Source organism: Euprymna scolopes, chromosome 27 (assembly GCF_053919585.1).
Source record: "Euprymna scolopes isolate OS-2025 chromosome 27, ASM5391958v1, whole genome shotgun sequence".
NCBI classification, from domain to species: Eukaryota; Metazoa; Mollusca; class Cephalopoda; order Sepiida; family Sepiolidae; genus Euprymna; species Euprymna scolopes.
In genome coordinates, this window is record NC_136508.1 from 91,533,121 (window position 1) to 91,548,638 (window position 15,518).

General features: G+C 27.6%; 1 protein-coding gene across 9 annotated transcripts in view; it reads right to left on the reverse strand.

Annotated features, from left to right (window-relative positions):
- LOC145248983 (uncharacterized) overlaps positions 1-15,518 on the reverse strand; it is a 309,978-nt gene that overhangs the window by 53,573 nt on the left and 240,887 nt on the right. For all 9 annotated transcript variants that reach the window (XM_080110817.1, XM_080110816.1, XM_080110813.1 and 6 more), the window contains exons 5-6: positions 8,113-8,418; positions 5,949-6,245 (exon numbers count right to left, since the gene is read on the reverse strand). In XM_080110817.1, the coding sequence (XP_079966943.1) occupies positions 5,949-6,245; positions 8,113-8,418 (603 nt within the window). The remainder of the gene's footprint in view (positions 1-5,948; positions 6,246-8,112; positions 8,419-15,518) is intronic.

The following is a 15,518-nucleotide window of genomic DNA, read 5'->3' on the forward strand; positions in this document are numbered from 1 at the left end:
ATTTATGCCTCGATTAATTTTCAATAGAGTTTGTTTATATATTTATGCATCGATTAATGTTCAATAGATTTAAGGTTATATATTTATGCATCGATTAATTTTCAATAGAGTTTGTTTATATATTTATGCATCGATTAATGTTCAATAGATTTAAGGTTATATATTTATGCCTCGATTAATTTTCAATAGAGTTTGTTTATATATTTATGCATCGATTAATGTTCAATAGATTTAACGTTATATATTTATGCATCGATTAATGTTCAATAGAGTTTGTTTATATATTTATGCATCGATTAATTTTCAATAGATTTAAGATTATATATTTATGCATCGATAATTGTTCAATAGATTTAAGGTTATATATTTATGCATCGATTAATTTTCAATAGAGTTTGTTTATATATTTATGCATCGATTAATGTTCAATAGAGTTTGTTTATATATTTATGCATCGATTAATGTTCAATAGATTTAAGGTTATATATTTATGCATCGATTAATTTTCAATAGAGTTTGTTTATATATTTATGCATCGATTAATTTTCAATAGAGTTTGTTTATATATTTATGCATCGATTAATGTTCAATAGATTTAACGTTATATATTTATGCATCGATTAATGTTCAATAGAGTTTGTTTATATATTTATGCATCGATTAATGTTCAATAGATTTAAGATTATATATTTATGCATCGATTAATGTTCAATAGATTTAAGGTTATATATTTATGCATCGATTAATTTTCAATAGATTTAAGATTATATATTTATGCCTCGGTTAATTTTCAATAGATTTAAGGTTATATATTTATGCCTCGGTTAATTTTCAATAGATTTAAGGTTATATATTTATGTCTCGGTTAATTTTAAATGTATTTAAGGTTATATATTTATGCCTCGGTTAATTTTCAATAGATTTAAAGTTATATATTCATGCCTCGGTTAATTTTCAATAGATTTAAGGTTATATGTTATAGCCTTGGTTAATTTTCAATAGATTTAAGGTTATATACTCATGCCTCGGTTAATTTTCAATAGATTCCATGATAAATGTTTATGCCTAGATATATTTTCAATAGATTTAATGTCATATATTTATGCCTGGGTTAATTTTCAATAGATTTAAGGTTATATATTTATGCCTCGGTTAATTTTCAATAGATTTAATGTTATATATTCATGTCTCCGTTAATTTTTCAACAGATTTGATGTTATATATTCGTGCCTCGGTTAATTTTCAATAGATTCCAGGTTATATATTTATGCCTGGATATATTTTTAAATAGATGTAATGTTATATATTTATGCGTCGGTTAATTTTCAATAGATTAAGGTTATATATTTATGCCTCGGTTAATTGTTCAATAGATTTAAGGTTATATATTTATGCCTCGGTTAATTTTCAATACATTTAGGTTATATATCCATGCCTCGGTTAATTTACAATAGATTTAAAGTTATATATTATAGCCTTGGCTAAATTACAACAGATTTAAGGCTATATATTTATGGCTCAGTTAATTTTCAATAGATTTTAGGTTATATATTCATGCCTCGGTTATTTTCAATAGATTTTCGGTTGTATGTTATAGCCTCAGTTAGTTTTCAATAGATTTAAGGTTATATATTCATTCCTCGGTTAATTTCAATAGATTTAAGGTTATATATTTATGCCTCGGTTAATTTTCTATGAATTAAAAGTTATATATTTATGCCTGGATTAATTTCCAACAGCGTTAAGGTTATATATTCATGCCTCGGTTAATTTTCAATAAAGTTTAGGTTATATATTTATGCCTGGATTAATTTTCAACAGATTTTAGGTTATATATTTATGCCTGAATTAATTTCCAACAGATTTAAGATTATATATTTATGCATCGATTGATTTTCAATAGATTTTAGGTTATATATTTATGCCGCGGTTAATTTTCAATAGATTTAAGGTTTTATATCATAGCCTTGGTTAATTTTCAACAGATTAATGTTATATATTTTTGCCTCGGTTAATTTTCAATAGATTTAATGTTATATATTTAAGCCTCGGTTAATTCTCAATAGAATTAAGTTTTTATATTTATGCTTTGGTTAATTTTCAGTAGGTTTTCATATATTCACACCTCGGTTAATTTTCATTAAAATCTGTCGTCTGGAAAGGATTATGTGATTAGTTTTTTCTTTATTAATTACTTTATGTAAAAAAATTAATTTTTAATTAAAAATAAAGAATTTAGTTTGGTTTTAAAAAATAACTCACACGTGACGACACTGGAAATATTTTTAACAGTTTTTTAAAATGCCATGTTTTGAAGTGTTTGCAACTGCAATACACTGTATTGCACCGCAATTTGTCTTGTAAAAGAAGCTCTTAACAATCTGGAATTGATCATCTTCTTTTTTGGTTCTGGATTTCCTTCACTAATGCAATCTAAGTCATGTTTTCGATCACTGTTATGCGATTAGGCATTTTGATGATTCGATAATCTGAAAAATAAACATTGTTAATTTTTTTTATGAATTCATCATCAGCATCATCATCAACAACAACAACAACGTTTAACTTCTGTTTTGCATGTTGACATATTGTTGTGGAAGAACTAACCTATGTTACCTACTAATAGACTATTCCAGTCTCAATAAATACCGGAAGACTAAGATTTATTGTGTAAGCGGATGTCCGGTACTTGTACTGGGCTGGTGGCTGAAGTGTGGTGTCTGCTCAGATGCTGCACTCAAATTAATTGTCCTTAGTTAATGAAGGGGAACCCCCTTCTTTACTAAGGCAATTTATTTTTTACAGAATGCCCCTTTTGAGGGGAGCTGGTTACTTTCCACATTAAACCGACCTTGTGTCGCATTTTGTTTCGTGGGAAACAAATAAATAAGCAGCCGGTATCCGGTACTCGTACTGGACTAATGGCTGAAGTGTGGTGTCTGCTTAGATGTTGCACTCAAATTAATTGTCCTCAGTCAATGGAGGGGGGAACCATCTTTACTAAGGCAATTTATTTTTGCAGAATGCCCCTTTTGAGAGAAGCTGGTTATCTCCCACATTAAACCGACCTTGTGTCACATTTTGTTTTGTGGGAAACAAATAGATAACCAGTCGATATCCGGTTATGCTCGTATACTGGGCTGGTTACTGAAGTGTAGTGTCTGCTTAGATGCTGCACTCCAATTAAATTGTTCTCAGTCAATGAAAGAGGAAACCTTTCTATACTAAGGCAATATGATTTTTGCAAACTGCCAGAGTGTCCCCTTTTGAAGGAGCTGGTTTTCTCCCACATTAAAAACGGCTTTGTGTCACAATTTGTTTTCGTGGGGATACAAATAAATAACCAGACGATATCCAGTGGACCAACCTCGGTCGTTCGTCATTTACGGTGAACAACCCACATATAGTATGTTTTGCAATACATGTTGTTACTTTATTTTGGCATTCTATTTTTCTTTGAACCCTATAACAGGACTATAACAGTGGCGAGGTCGGATTTCGAACTCACAGGGGTCACTCGAATTTAAAATACCCCTGACATTCAAAAGAACTCACAACGGAAAGCTGAATTAAACCACACAAGTTTTCGGAAAACACTGGTGAAAGGAGAAAAAGAGGAACTAGCGAAAACCAAATACGTGCATGGATATAAAAGTTTGAATTGCAAACTCGTGGAAAGTAAGAATATTTTCATATATTGTATTCTCTTTGCTTGGCAGTGTCATGGCATCTTGGAGCACCCGTAAATACAAAAGAAAGAGAAATACAAATTATTCATGTGTGTTCTTTGTGTAAAAAATACAACCGACCACTAGGACAACTTTGGAATAAAGCGTTAGCATATTATCTAGGACTTTTCATTGGTTAAAGTCTTGAGAATTAAAAAAAAAATTTTAATTACATTTTCACCCCAAACAAGGCACATTGCCAGTTTGGTGTAGGGGACTACTATCAGGGCAACAACTACTGGGGTAATATGTTGGAATTTTGGCAGCAAGATGCCGGTTCACGTTGCACTTGAACTTATGCACGTCAATACAGTTGGAGATGCAGGGACCTGGAATGGAATTCCAAAGTCTAGCTGTTCTGGGGAAGAAACTACTGGAGTAGAAAGATCTTTTATATCTAGGGATCTCTACAGTGTGGGGGTGGGATTTTGCAGCCTGTCGGGTCTGTCGAGGGTGCTCCTGTCGTGGGGGGCACAAGTGCTTGCAGTTCGTTAGAGCATTCACCATTAAAATACTTGTAGTACAGGCAGAGGGATACAACGTTTCGTCGATGGGATAGCGGCTGAAGCTTAGATGCCAGTTCAGGGCCTATCAGATTGGCGACTCTCTTTTGAACCTTGTCAAGGAGCGAGAGACTAGTAGCCGATGCATCAGCCCAAATATGACAGCAATACTCCATATATAGGCGAATGGCTGCCTTATACTTTCGGGTGTTAGTAGTTTTCTAGCACGGTAGAGAGAGCCCACCGGCCTTGCAGCGGCCCTGGCAATGCTTCCAATGTAATTGTTCCAACTCATGTTTCTTGTGAACGTTAGGCCAAGCAGTTTGAAAAATGTACTCTCAGAGAAAGTGTCGTTGGCCATTGCTATAGGTAATAGAGAAGGTTTCTTGTAATTATTGAATGGAACTAGTTTAGTCTTGGCGGCATTGAACGTGGCCATCCCTTTTTGTGCCCATTCCACTACAGATTAGAGGTCATCCTCTAGTGTTTCTGCCATTTCTTTAGATATGTGTTCATTTGTTTTCCTGTCGTGCCTGCTATAGAGTGTGGTGTCATCAGCATATATACCCATCTCAGATGCAATTTTGTCGGGGAGGTCATTTATAAATATCAGGAGCAGTAGAGGTCCAAGGATAGACCCCTGGAGTACTCCCGCATTTATATCATATTGTTTAGATGTACGACCGTCGAGGACAACCTGGATTTTTTTCTTATCTAATTTGCAAACTCTTGAGACTCCAACAATACATCTCGCAGGGTGCATATGTAGATAGCAGGCAAATGATGGGGAAAATATCTGGCTTAGGATAAAGACATCCCAAGAAGTAGCTGTCATCTGGAACAAGGATTCATTTGAGACCAAAAGATAGATAAGGGAAATGAAAAGCATACAAAAGGGAAAAATAGGGAGAATAATATAAAATTGTTTACCATTATATATATATATATATATATATATATATATAAAGTACATAACGTCACAAAATGAGATTATATATATATGTGTGTATATATATGTATATATATGTATATATATTATATATATGTATATATATTATATATATACACACACATATATATGTATATATAATATATATACACATATATATATGTGTATATATATTATATATATACATATATATATATGCATATATATAAAGTACATAACGTCATAAAATGAGTTTTATTCTTCAAAAAACATAATTATCAATTCATATAAATGTTAAGAAATTATATACACGTACTACACCGATTTTCTAGGTTTTTTTTTGACTGATTCACAATTTTTTCAAATTAACCATTTCGCTGGACAACCTGATTTCAACTTATTTTATCAACTAACTCCTAATATAAAACTTAATCAACTAACGTACCGTGTTTTTAAACCAAACCATCACAAGCAATTCCGATATTGTCTTTGATATTTACATTTAATATTACCATTTGAGCTGTGATTAGGATTAAATTTAAGCAAAATAAGAAATAATCTTTAGAAAAAAGAGAGACTGCAACCAGCTGGTGCGGGTTAGGGCTATGCAGTCTAAACAAAAAATTGATGACATGCTACACAAGTTGCCTCTTGTGATTTTATCTGAATTAAAACTGTGTCAGACAAGAAGTTTATGAAAAATCGGTATTGTTCTTGTATTTAATACAATATAAATGACAAATAACGGGTTACCGATGGACTAGTTTAAGTAAAAACAAACATACTCACGATTAACAGTTAAATTTAATAAAGAAAGGCCGTTCATGTATGTATAGCATCCAAATATTTTTCCATCGTCTTTTAAACCAACTTTCTTCATGATTAATTGTATATTCCGTTGACCAACGTTTATAGCAAAGTTTTCCTTGTCCATATTGTCAGTAGAATTATCAGAATCGATCGTTGCTATCATTTTGTTGGCCTCATACAAAACAACGTCTTGGCCAAATTTCCTTTCACATACGAATGTATAATTATTGTTGACCAATGCAAAAGGTTCTTCAGGATAAAAATCATCACGTCTTCCTGAATAATAAATACAAAACACAGTCATAGATATGAAAAAAAAAATAGAGTTCATCGGTTAAATATTTTCACACAGACACACACATATACATACATCGATAAATTAAAAAAACATTTTATTAATCTATATAAATCAAACAGTAGATGTATGTATGTGTGTATCTGTGTGAAAATATTTAACCGATAAACTCTTAAACTATTTTTTACATAACACTGAAATTAAAAGAAAATAACAATCATATGCCAAGGATTGTTAATAAGGTTCTTCAGGATAAAAATCATCACGTCTTCCTGAATAATAATTACCGAAAACAGTTATTAATATGAAAAAAATTGGAGTTCATTGGTTAAATATTTTCACATGGACACACACATACATGCATTAATATATAAAAAAAAACATCTTATCTTATCTCCAAATAAAATGACTTCAGAAATTCCTCTTTGGAACAAATGTTCGGAGGTTTGCAACAACAGATGCCACATACAAATTCATTTCATCTCCGCTAGTAGCCACTATCTTATGTAACTTTCGAACACCTTTGCAGACACATTAAATCGTTATAATAAAATTCTACATTAAATTCTAGGAGCAACACCATCACAATCGTAAAATTTTTAGAGGAAGGGGTACCTACATTTCCCTATAAATATTCAATCCTACCGCCACGAGGAATTGTTCTCAAGCATCACCAGGGTATTACGTTTTTGTTAGTTATCTACATCAAATTGCTTCGCGCTTTGTCTGGAGCGATTTCCATTAAAAATTGTCTCGATTTAGAAGATTTATCTTTTACTGATCCGGGACAGAAAAGATGGAGTAAAGTAGAACAGATACTACACTTGACTCCTAGACAAAAAGCATAAACTCTAATATGATCTACATTCAAATGACAACCTCATTAATTCTTATCCTCGAATAGCTTTAAGTGCTATAGTGTCATAACGGCGTAGCAGTGTTATTACAGAATTTGAGAATATAATCCTTCATCGCAACATTAAGTGTAAGGTCTGAATGGCTTATGGATCAAGGCCAAAAAAATTTCAATAAACGCACGACATTTTTTAAATTTACAATTTATAATTACAAACAAACCAGATGGGATGTCAGTCAACAAAGCGAATCACAAAAATTAATAAAATTATGCAAGAGCCTAAATTTGTAGATTTGTTGGCACAATGAACCATTTGCCTTAAACGAATTCATTGTCTTTACAACTTATTCTTAATCAGTTTTATTCCACAGCATTTCACCATCGGCAGAATTTTTTGTACCATCTCACGTATTAACAAAAAATAGGATGAGTTGAATTTAATATTATATTCTTTCAACTGATGCAAATCACACAAACAGTTTAATAAAATGAGAATAAATAATAAAATATATTCTACAAGAAAGTTAAAACTCCAACAATTTTGACCAAAACAATTTAGAGAATTGTAATTGTCAACAAGCTTCATTTGTTTTAAGTGCAATACAGGGCTTGATCCGTTGCAATATGCAGTCACACGTGTTTTGTCAAAAAATATCTCCACATTTCATTTGACAGTTGCATTCTGTTATTTTTATATGATATATCATCCATGTTGCAGTAGAGTTAATAAAATTATAATAAAAAAAATTGTGGATTTATTGACAAAATTAATCATTCAATTGTATTTTTCATTAAAAACAGTAATTATTAACATTGTTGGAGACATTTTAGGCAGCTTCTACAGCTTTAATCAACCAATTTCACAAACAGGCTAAATATTTGCTATAATCTCAAATATCAACAAAAAAAATGATGAGTTTAACTTAATATTTTAATCTTTTAAGCATGCAAACAAGTTTAATAAAATGAAAATAAATCATGAAAATACTTACTTCCTACAAGCAATTTGAAAGTCGATGAACTTTGCTGAAAACATTTTAGAGGTTTGTAATTGTCAACAAGTATCATTTCATTGAAGTGAAGCACAGGACTGGATCCATTGCAATATGCAGTGATACGTGTTGGGTCAAAAAAAATATCTCCACATTTCCCTGGACAATTGCATTCTGTTATTTTTATGCTATGTATCGTCCATATAGCATTAGAGTTTTTGCATATAAATGTCGCTGGGGAGTTTTCATAAAATAATATTTTTCCGTTTGAAGTAATTATACTTTCATCCGTGAAAATTGGTTGGACTACATGAGGAAAAAAACAAAACAGTTAAAATTTATTTAGTTTAAAACCTGTTTACTTTGTGTTTTGTATAAAAACATTTTCAAATTACAATTTTAAGCATACTGTTTACCTTTGATTCATAAGCTACATAATTTATCGAAATTAGTTGTTTTGAAACATATAGAAACTAGACGCTATGTAATTTATGGAAATAAATAGCTATGTAATTTATCAAGATAAGTAGCTATGTAATTTATCGAAATAAGTAGCTATGTAACTTATGAAAACTAGTAGCTATGAATTTCCTAGAAATTAGTAGCTACGTAATTTATGGATATTAGTAGCTACTTAAAGTATGAAAATGTGATGTATCGAAATTATTAGCTATATAATTTATAGAAATTAGTAGCTATGTAAATTATCGAAATTTTATAGAAATTATTAACTATGTAATTTATAGAAATTAGTAGCTATGTAAATTATCGAAAAAAGTAGCAATATAAGTTTTAGAAAATAATAGCTATATAATTGATCGAAATTAGTAGCTATGTAATTTATGGAAATCAGTAGCTATGTAATTTGTCGAAATTAGTTACTATATAAATTATGGACATTAGAAGCTTTGTAATTCATAAAAATTAGTATCTATGTAATTTCTCCAAATTAGTAGCTTCGTAATTTTTCGAAATAAGTAGCCATGTTATTCCGGGAAATTAGAAGCTATGTAATTTATGCAAATTAGTGGCCATATAATTAATCAAAATTACTAGCTATGTGATATAAAGAAATTACTGGCTTTGTAATTTAATGATATTTATATCTATGCAATTTATCGAAATAAGTAGCTATGTAATTTATAAAAATTATAAGTTATGTAATTTATCTATATTAATAGCTACATAATTTATACAAATTGGTAGCTATGAAAATTAATAGCTATGGAATTTATGGAAATTAGTAGCAATCTAATTTATAGAAATTAATAGCAATCTAATTTATAGAAATTAGTTGCTATGTAATTATTTAAATTATTAGCTATGAAATTTATGGAAATTAGTAGCTATGTAACTTATCCCATCAAAATTAGTAGATATAAAATTTATGGAAATTAGTACCCATGTATTTTATGGAAATCAGTAGCTATAAAATGAATCAAAAATTTTTACCATGTAATTTATGGAAGTAAGTAGCTATTAAGTTTATGGAAATTAGAAGCTACGTAATCAATCAAAATTAGTAACGATTAAATGTTTGCAAATTAGTAGCTATGTAATCTATGGAAATTGTTATATATGTTATTTATGGAAATTAGTAGTTATGTAATCAATCGAAATTAATAGTGACCTTTTTATAAAGACTAAAAGCTATGTAGTTCATCAACATTATTAGTAATTGCTATGTAATTCATTGAAAGAAATTGATATGTAATTCATTGAAAGTAATTGATATGTAATTCATTGAAAGTAATTGCTATGTAATTCATGGAAAGTAATTGCTATGTAATTCATTGAAAGTAATTGCTATGTAATTCATGGAAAGTAATTGCTATGTAATTCATTGAATGTAATTGATATGTAATTTATCGTAGTTAGAAGCAACGTATATTATGAAAATTAGTAACTATGAAATTAATAAGAATTTGTAGCGATTTAATTTGCGGAAATTAGTAGTTATGTAATTTTAAAAACTTAGTAGCTATGTAATTTATAGAAATTAATAGCAATGTAATTTTTCGAAATTAAGAGCTATATGATTTATGGAAATTAATACCGATGTAACTTACAGAAATATTTTGTCTATGTAACATATCTAAATTATTACTTATTTAATTTACAGAAATGATTAGCTATGTACTTTATGGAAATAAGTAGTTATGTATTTTATCGAAATTAGTAGCAATGTAATCAATAGAAATAAATAGCTATGTATTTTATCGAAATTAGTAGCAATGTAATTAATAGAAATATGTAGCTATGTATTTTATCAAAATTAGTAGCAATGTAATTTATAGAAATATGTAGCTATGTATTTTATCAAAATTAGTAGCAATGTAATTTATAGAAATAAGTAGCTATGTATTTTATCGAAATTAGTAAAAATGTAATTAATAGAAATAAGTAGCTATCTATTTTATCGAAATTAGTAGCAATGTAATTTATAGAAATATGTAGCTATGTATTTTATCGAAATTAGTAGCAATGTAACTTTATAGAAATAAGTAGCTATGTATTTTATCGAAATTAGTAGCAATGTAATTTATAGAAATATGTAGCTATGTATTTTATTGAAATTAGTAGCAATGTAATTAATAGAAATAAGTAGCTATGTATTTTATCGAAATTAGTAGCAATGTAATTTATAGAAATATGTAGCTATGTATTTTATCGAAATTAGTAGCAATGTAATTAATAGAAATAAGTAGCTATGTATTTTATCGAAATTAGTAGCAATGTAATTAATAGAAATAAGTAGCTATGTATTTTATCGAAATTAGTAGCAATGTAATTTATAGAAATAAGTAGCTATGTATTTTATCGAAATTAGTAGCAATGTAACTTTATAGAAATAAGTAGCTATGTATTTTATCGAAATTAGTAGCAATGTAATTTATAGAAATATGTAGCTATGTATTTTATTGAAATTAGTAGCAATGTAAATTACAGAAATATGTAGCTATGTATTTTATTGAAATTAGTAGCAATGTAATTTATAGAAATATGCAGCTATGTATTTTATCGAAATTAGTAGCAATGTAATTTATAGAAATATGTAGCTATGTATTTTATTGAAATTAGTAGCAATGTAATTTATAGAAATATGTAGCTATGTATTTTATCGAAATTAGTAGCTATGTAACTTTATAGAAATAAGTAGCTATGTATTTTATCGAAATTAGTAGCAATGTAATTTATAGAAATATGTAGCTATGTATTTTATTGAAATTAGTAGCAATGTAATTCATAGAAATATACAGCTATGTATTTTATAGAAATTAGTAGCAATGTAATTAATAGAAATAAGTAGCTATGTTATTTATCGAAATTAGTAGCAATGTAATTCATAGAAATAAGTAGCTATGTATTTTATCGAAATCAGTAGCAATGAAATTTATAGAAATAAGTAGCTATGTATTTCATCGAAATTAGTAGCAATGAAATTTATAGAAATATGTAGTTATGTATTTTATCGAAATTAGTAGCTATGTTATTTATAAAATGTTTTAGCTATGTAATTAATGCAAATTAATATCCATGTGATTTATAGAAATTAGTAGCTATGCAATTTTTGAAATTAGTAGCTATGAAATATTTGAAATTAGTAGCTATGCAATTTTTGAAATTAGTAGCTATGCAATTTTTGAAATTTTTGAAATTAGTAGCTATGCAATTTTTGAAATTAGTAGCTATGCAATTTTTGAAATTAGCAGCTATGCAATTTTTGAAATTAGTAGCTATGCAATTTTTGAAATTAATAGATATGCAATTTTTGAAATTAGTAGCTATGCCATTTTTGAAATTAGTAGCTATGCAATTTTTGAAATTAGTAGCTATGCAATTTTTGAAATTAGTAGCTATGCCATTTTTGAAATTAGTAGCTATGCAATTTTTGAAATTAGTAGCTATGCAATTTTTGAAATTAGTATCTATGCAATTTTTGAAATTAGTAGCTATGCAATTTTTGAAATTAGTATCTATGCAATTTTTGAAATTAGTATCTATGCCATTTTTGAAATTAGTAGCTATGCAATTTTTGAAATTAGTAGCTATGCAATTTTTGAAATTAGTATCTATGCAATTTTTGAAATTAGTAGCTATGCAATTTACCTATGTATTTCATGGAAATCAGTAGCTATAAAATGAATCAAAAATTTTTACCATGTAATTGATGGAAGTTAGTAGCTATTAAGTTTATGGAAATTAGTAGCTATGTAATCAATCAAAATTAGTAACGATTAAATGTTTGCAAATTAGTAGCTATGTAATTTATGGAAATTATTATATATGTTATTTATGGAAATTAGTAGCAATGTACTTTGTGTACATCAGTAGGTATGTAATTACTCGAAATTAATAGTGACGTTTTTATAAAGACTAAGAGCTATGTAGTTCATCAACATTATTAGTTGTGTAACTTATGAAAATTAGTAGCTATGTAATTCATGGAAAGTATTTGCTATGTAATTCATTGAAAGTAATTGATATGTAATTCATTGAAAGTAATTGCTATGTAATTCATTGAAAGTAATTGCTATGTAATTTATCGTAGTTAGAAGCTATGTATATTATGAAAATTAGTAACTATGAAATTAATCAGAATTTGTCTCTATTTAATTTTGCAAATTAGTCGTTATGTAATTTTTAAAACTTAGTAGCTATGTAATCTATAGAAATTAATAGCTATGCAATTTTGGGAAATTAAGAGTTATATGATTTATGGAAATTGATAGCTATGTAATTTATAGAAATATTTTGTCTATGTAATATATCTAAATTATTACTTATTTAATTTACAGAAATGAGTAGCTATGTATTTTATCGAAATTAGTAGCAATGTAATTTACAGAAATAAGTAGTTACGTATTTTATCGAAATAAGTAGCAATGTAATTTATAGAAATATGTAGCTATGTATTTTATCGAAATTAGTAGCAATGTAATTTATAGAAATATGTAGCTATGTATTTTATCGGAATTAGTAGCAATGTAATTTATAGAAATAAGTAGCTATGTATTTTATTGAAATTAGTAGCAATGTAATTTATAGAAATATGTAGCTATGTATTTTATCGAAATTAGTAGCAATGTAATTCATAGAAATATACAGCTATGTATTTTATCGAAATTAGTAGCAATGTAATTTATAGAAATATATAGCTATGTATTTTATTTAAATAAGTAGCAATGTGATGTATATAAATAAGTAGCTATGTATTTTATTGAGATTAGTAGCAATGTAATTTATAGAAATAAGTAGCTATGTATTTTATTGAAATTAGTAGCAATGTAATTAATAGAAATATGTAGCTATGTATTTTATCGAAATTAGTAGCAATGTAATTTATAGAAATAAGTAGCTATGTATTTTATTGAAATAAGTAGCAATGTAATTTATAGAAATATGTAGCTATGTATTTTATCGAAATTAGTAGCAATGTAATTTATAGAAATAAGTAGCTATGTATTTTATTGAAATAAGTAGCAATGTAATTTATAGAAATATGTAGCTATGTATTTTATTGAAATAAATAGCAATGTTATTTATAGAAATATGTAGCTATGTATTTTATGTAAATTAGTAGCAATGTAATTAATAGACATATGTAGCTATGTATTTTATTGAAATAAGTAGCAATGTAATTTATAGAAATATGTAGCTATGTATTTTATCGAAATTAGTAGCAATGTAATTTATAAAAATATGTAACTATGTATTTTATGTAAATTAGTAGCAATGTAATTTATACAAATATGTAGCTATGTATTTTATTGAAATTAGTAGCAATGTAATTTAAAGAAATAAGTAGCTATGTATTTTATCGAAATTAGTAGCAATGTAATTTATAGAAATATGTAGCTATGTATTTTATCGAAATTAGTAGCAATGTAATTTATAGAAATAAGTAGCTATGTATTTTATCGAAATTAGTAGCAATGTAATTTATAGAAATACGTAGCTATGTATTTTATCGAAATTAGTAGCAATGTAATTTATAGAAATATGTAGCTATGTATTTTATCGAAATAAGTAGCAATGTAATTTATAGAAATATGTAGCTATGTATTTTATTGAAATTAGTAGCAATGTAATTTATAGAAATATGTAGCTATGTATTTTATTGAAATTAGTAGCAATGTAATTTAAAGAAATAAGTAGCTATGTATTTTATCGAAATTAGTAGCAATGTAATTTATAGAAATATGTAGCTATGTATTTTATCGAAATTAGTAGCAATGTAATTTATAGAAATAAGTAGCTATGTATTTTATCGAAATTAGTAGCAATGTAATTTATAGAAATACGTAGCTATGTATTTTATCGAAATTAGTAGCAATGTAATTTATAGTAATATGTAGCTATGTATTTTATCGAAATTAGTAGCAATGTAATTAATAGAAATATGTAGCTATGTATTTTATCGAAATTAGTAGCAATGTAATTTATAGAAATATGTAGCTATGTATTTTATCGAAATTAGTAGCAATGTAATTTATAGAAATATGTAGCTATGTATTTTATAGAAATAAGTAGCTATGTTATTTATAAAATGTTTTAGCTATGTAATTAATGCAAATTAATATCCATGTGATTTATAGAAATTAGTAGCTATGCAATTTTTGAAATTAGTAGCTATGAAAATTTTGAAATTAGTAGCTATGCAATTTTTGAAATTAGTAGCTATGAAATTTTAGAAATTAGTAGCTATGCAATTTTTTAAATTAGTAGCTATGCAATTTTTTAAATTAGTAGCTATGCAATTTTTGAAATTAGTAGCTATGCAATTTTTTAAATTAGTAGCTATGCAATTTTTAAAATTACTTGCTATGTAATTCATTGAAACTAGTAGCTATGTAATTATTGGCAATTGGTATCTATGTAATTCATCGAAATTAGTTGCTACGTAATTTATCAGAAGTAATAGCTAGATAATTAAAAAAACATTAATAGCTATGTTATTTGTCGAAATAAGTACTATAAAATTCATGGAAATTAGTTGCTACGTAATATATCAGAAATAATAGCTAGATAATTAAAAAAAACATTAATAGCTATGTTATTTGTCGAAATAAGTACTATGACATTCATGGAAATTAGTAGCTATGTAAGTTATCGAAATTAGTACTTATAATTAGTGGAACAGATACATTTAGAGCATTGTCCAGGCTGCTGCAAATAAGGTAGTCTCTCTCTACAGTGCTAGAAAACTACTTACGCCTTAAAGTATTATGTACCACATAAGGCCACATCTGGGCTGATGCATCTACTACTAGTCGTTCACTCCTGGACCGGGTTCAGAAGAGAGTCGCCAAGCTGATAGGTCATGAACTTTCATATAAGCTTCAACGTCTGTCTCATCGACGAAATGTTGCATCCCTTTGCATGTTCTATAAATATTTTAATGG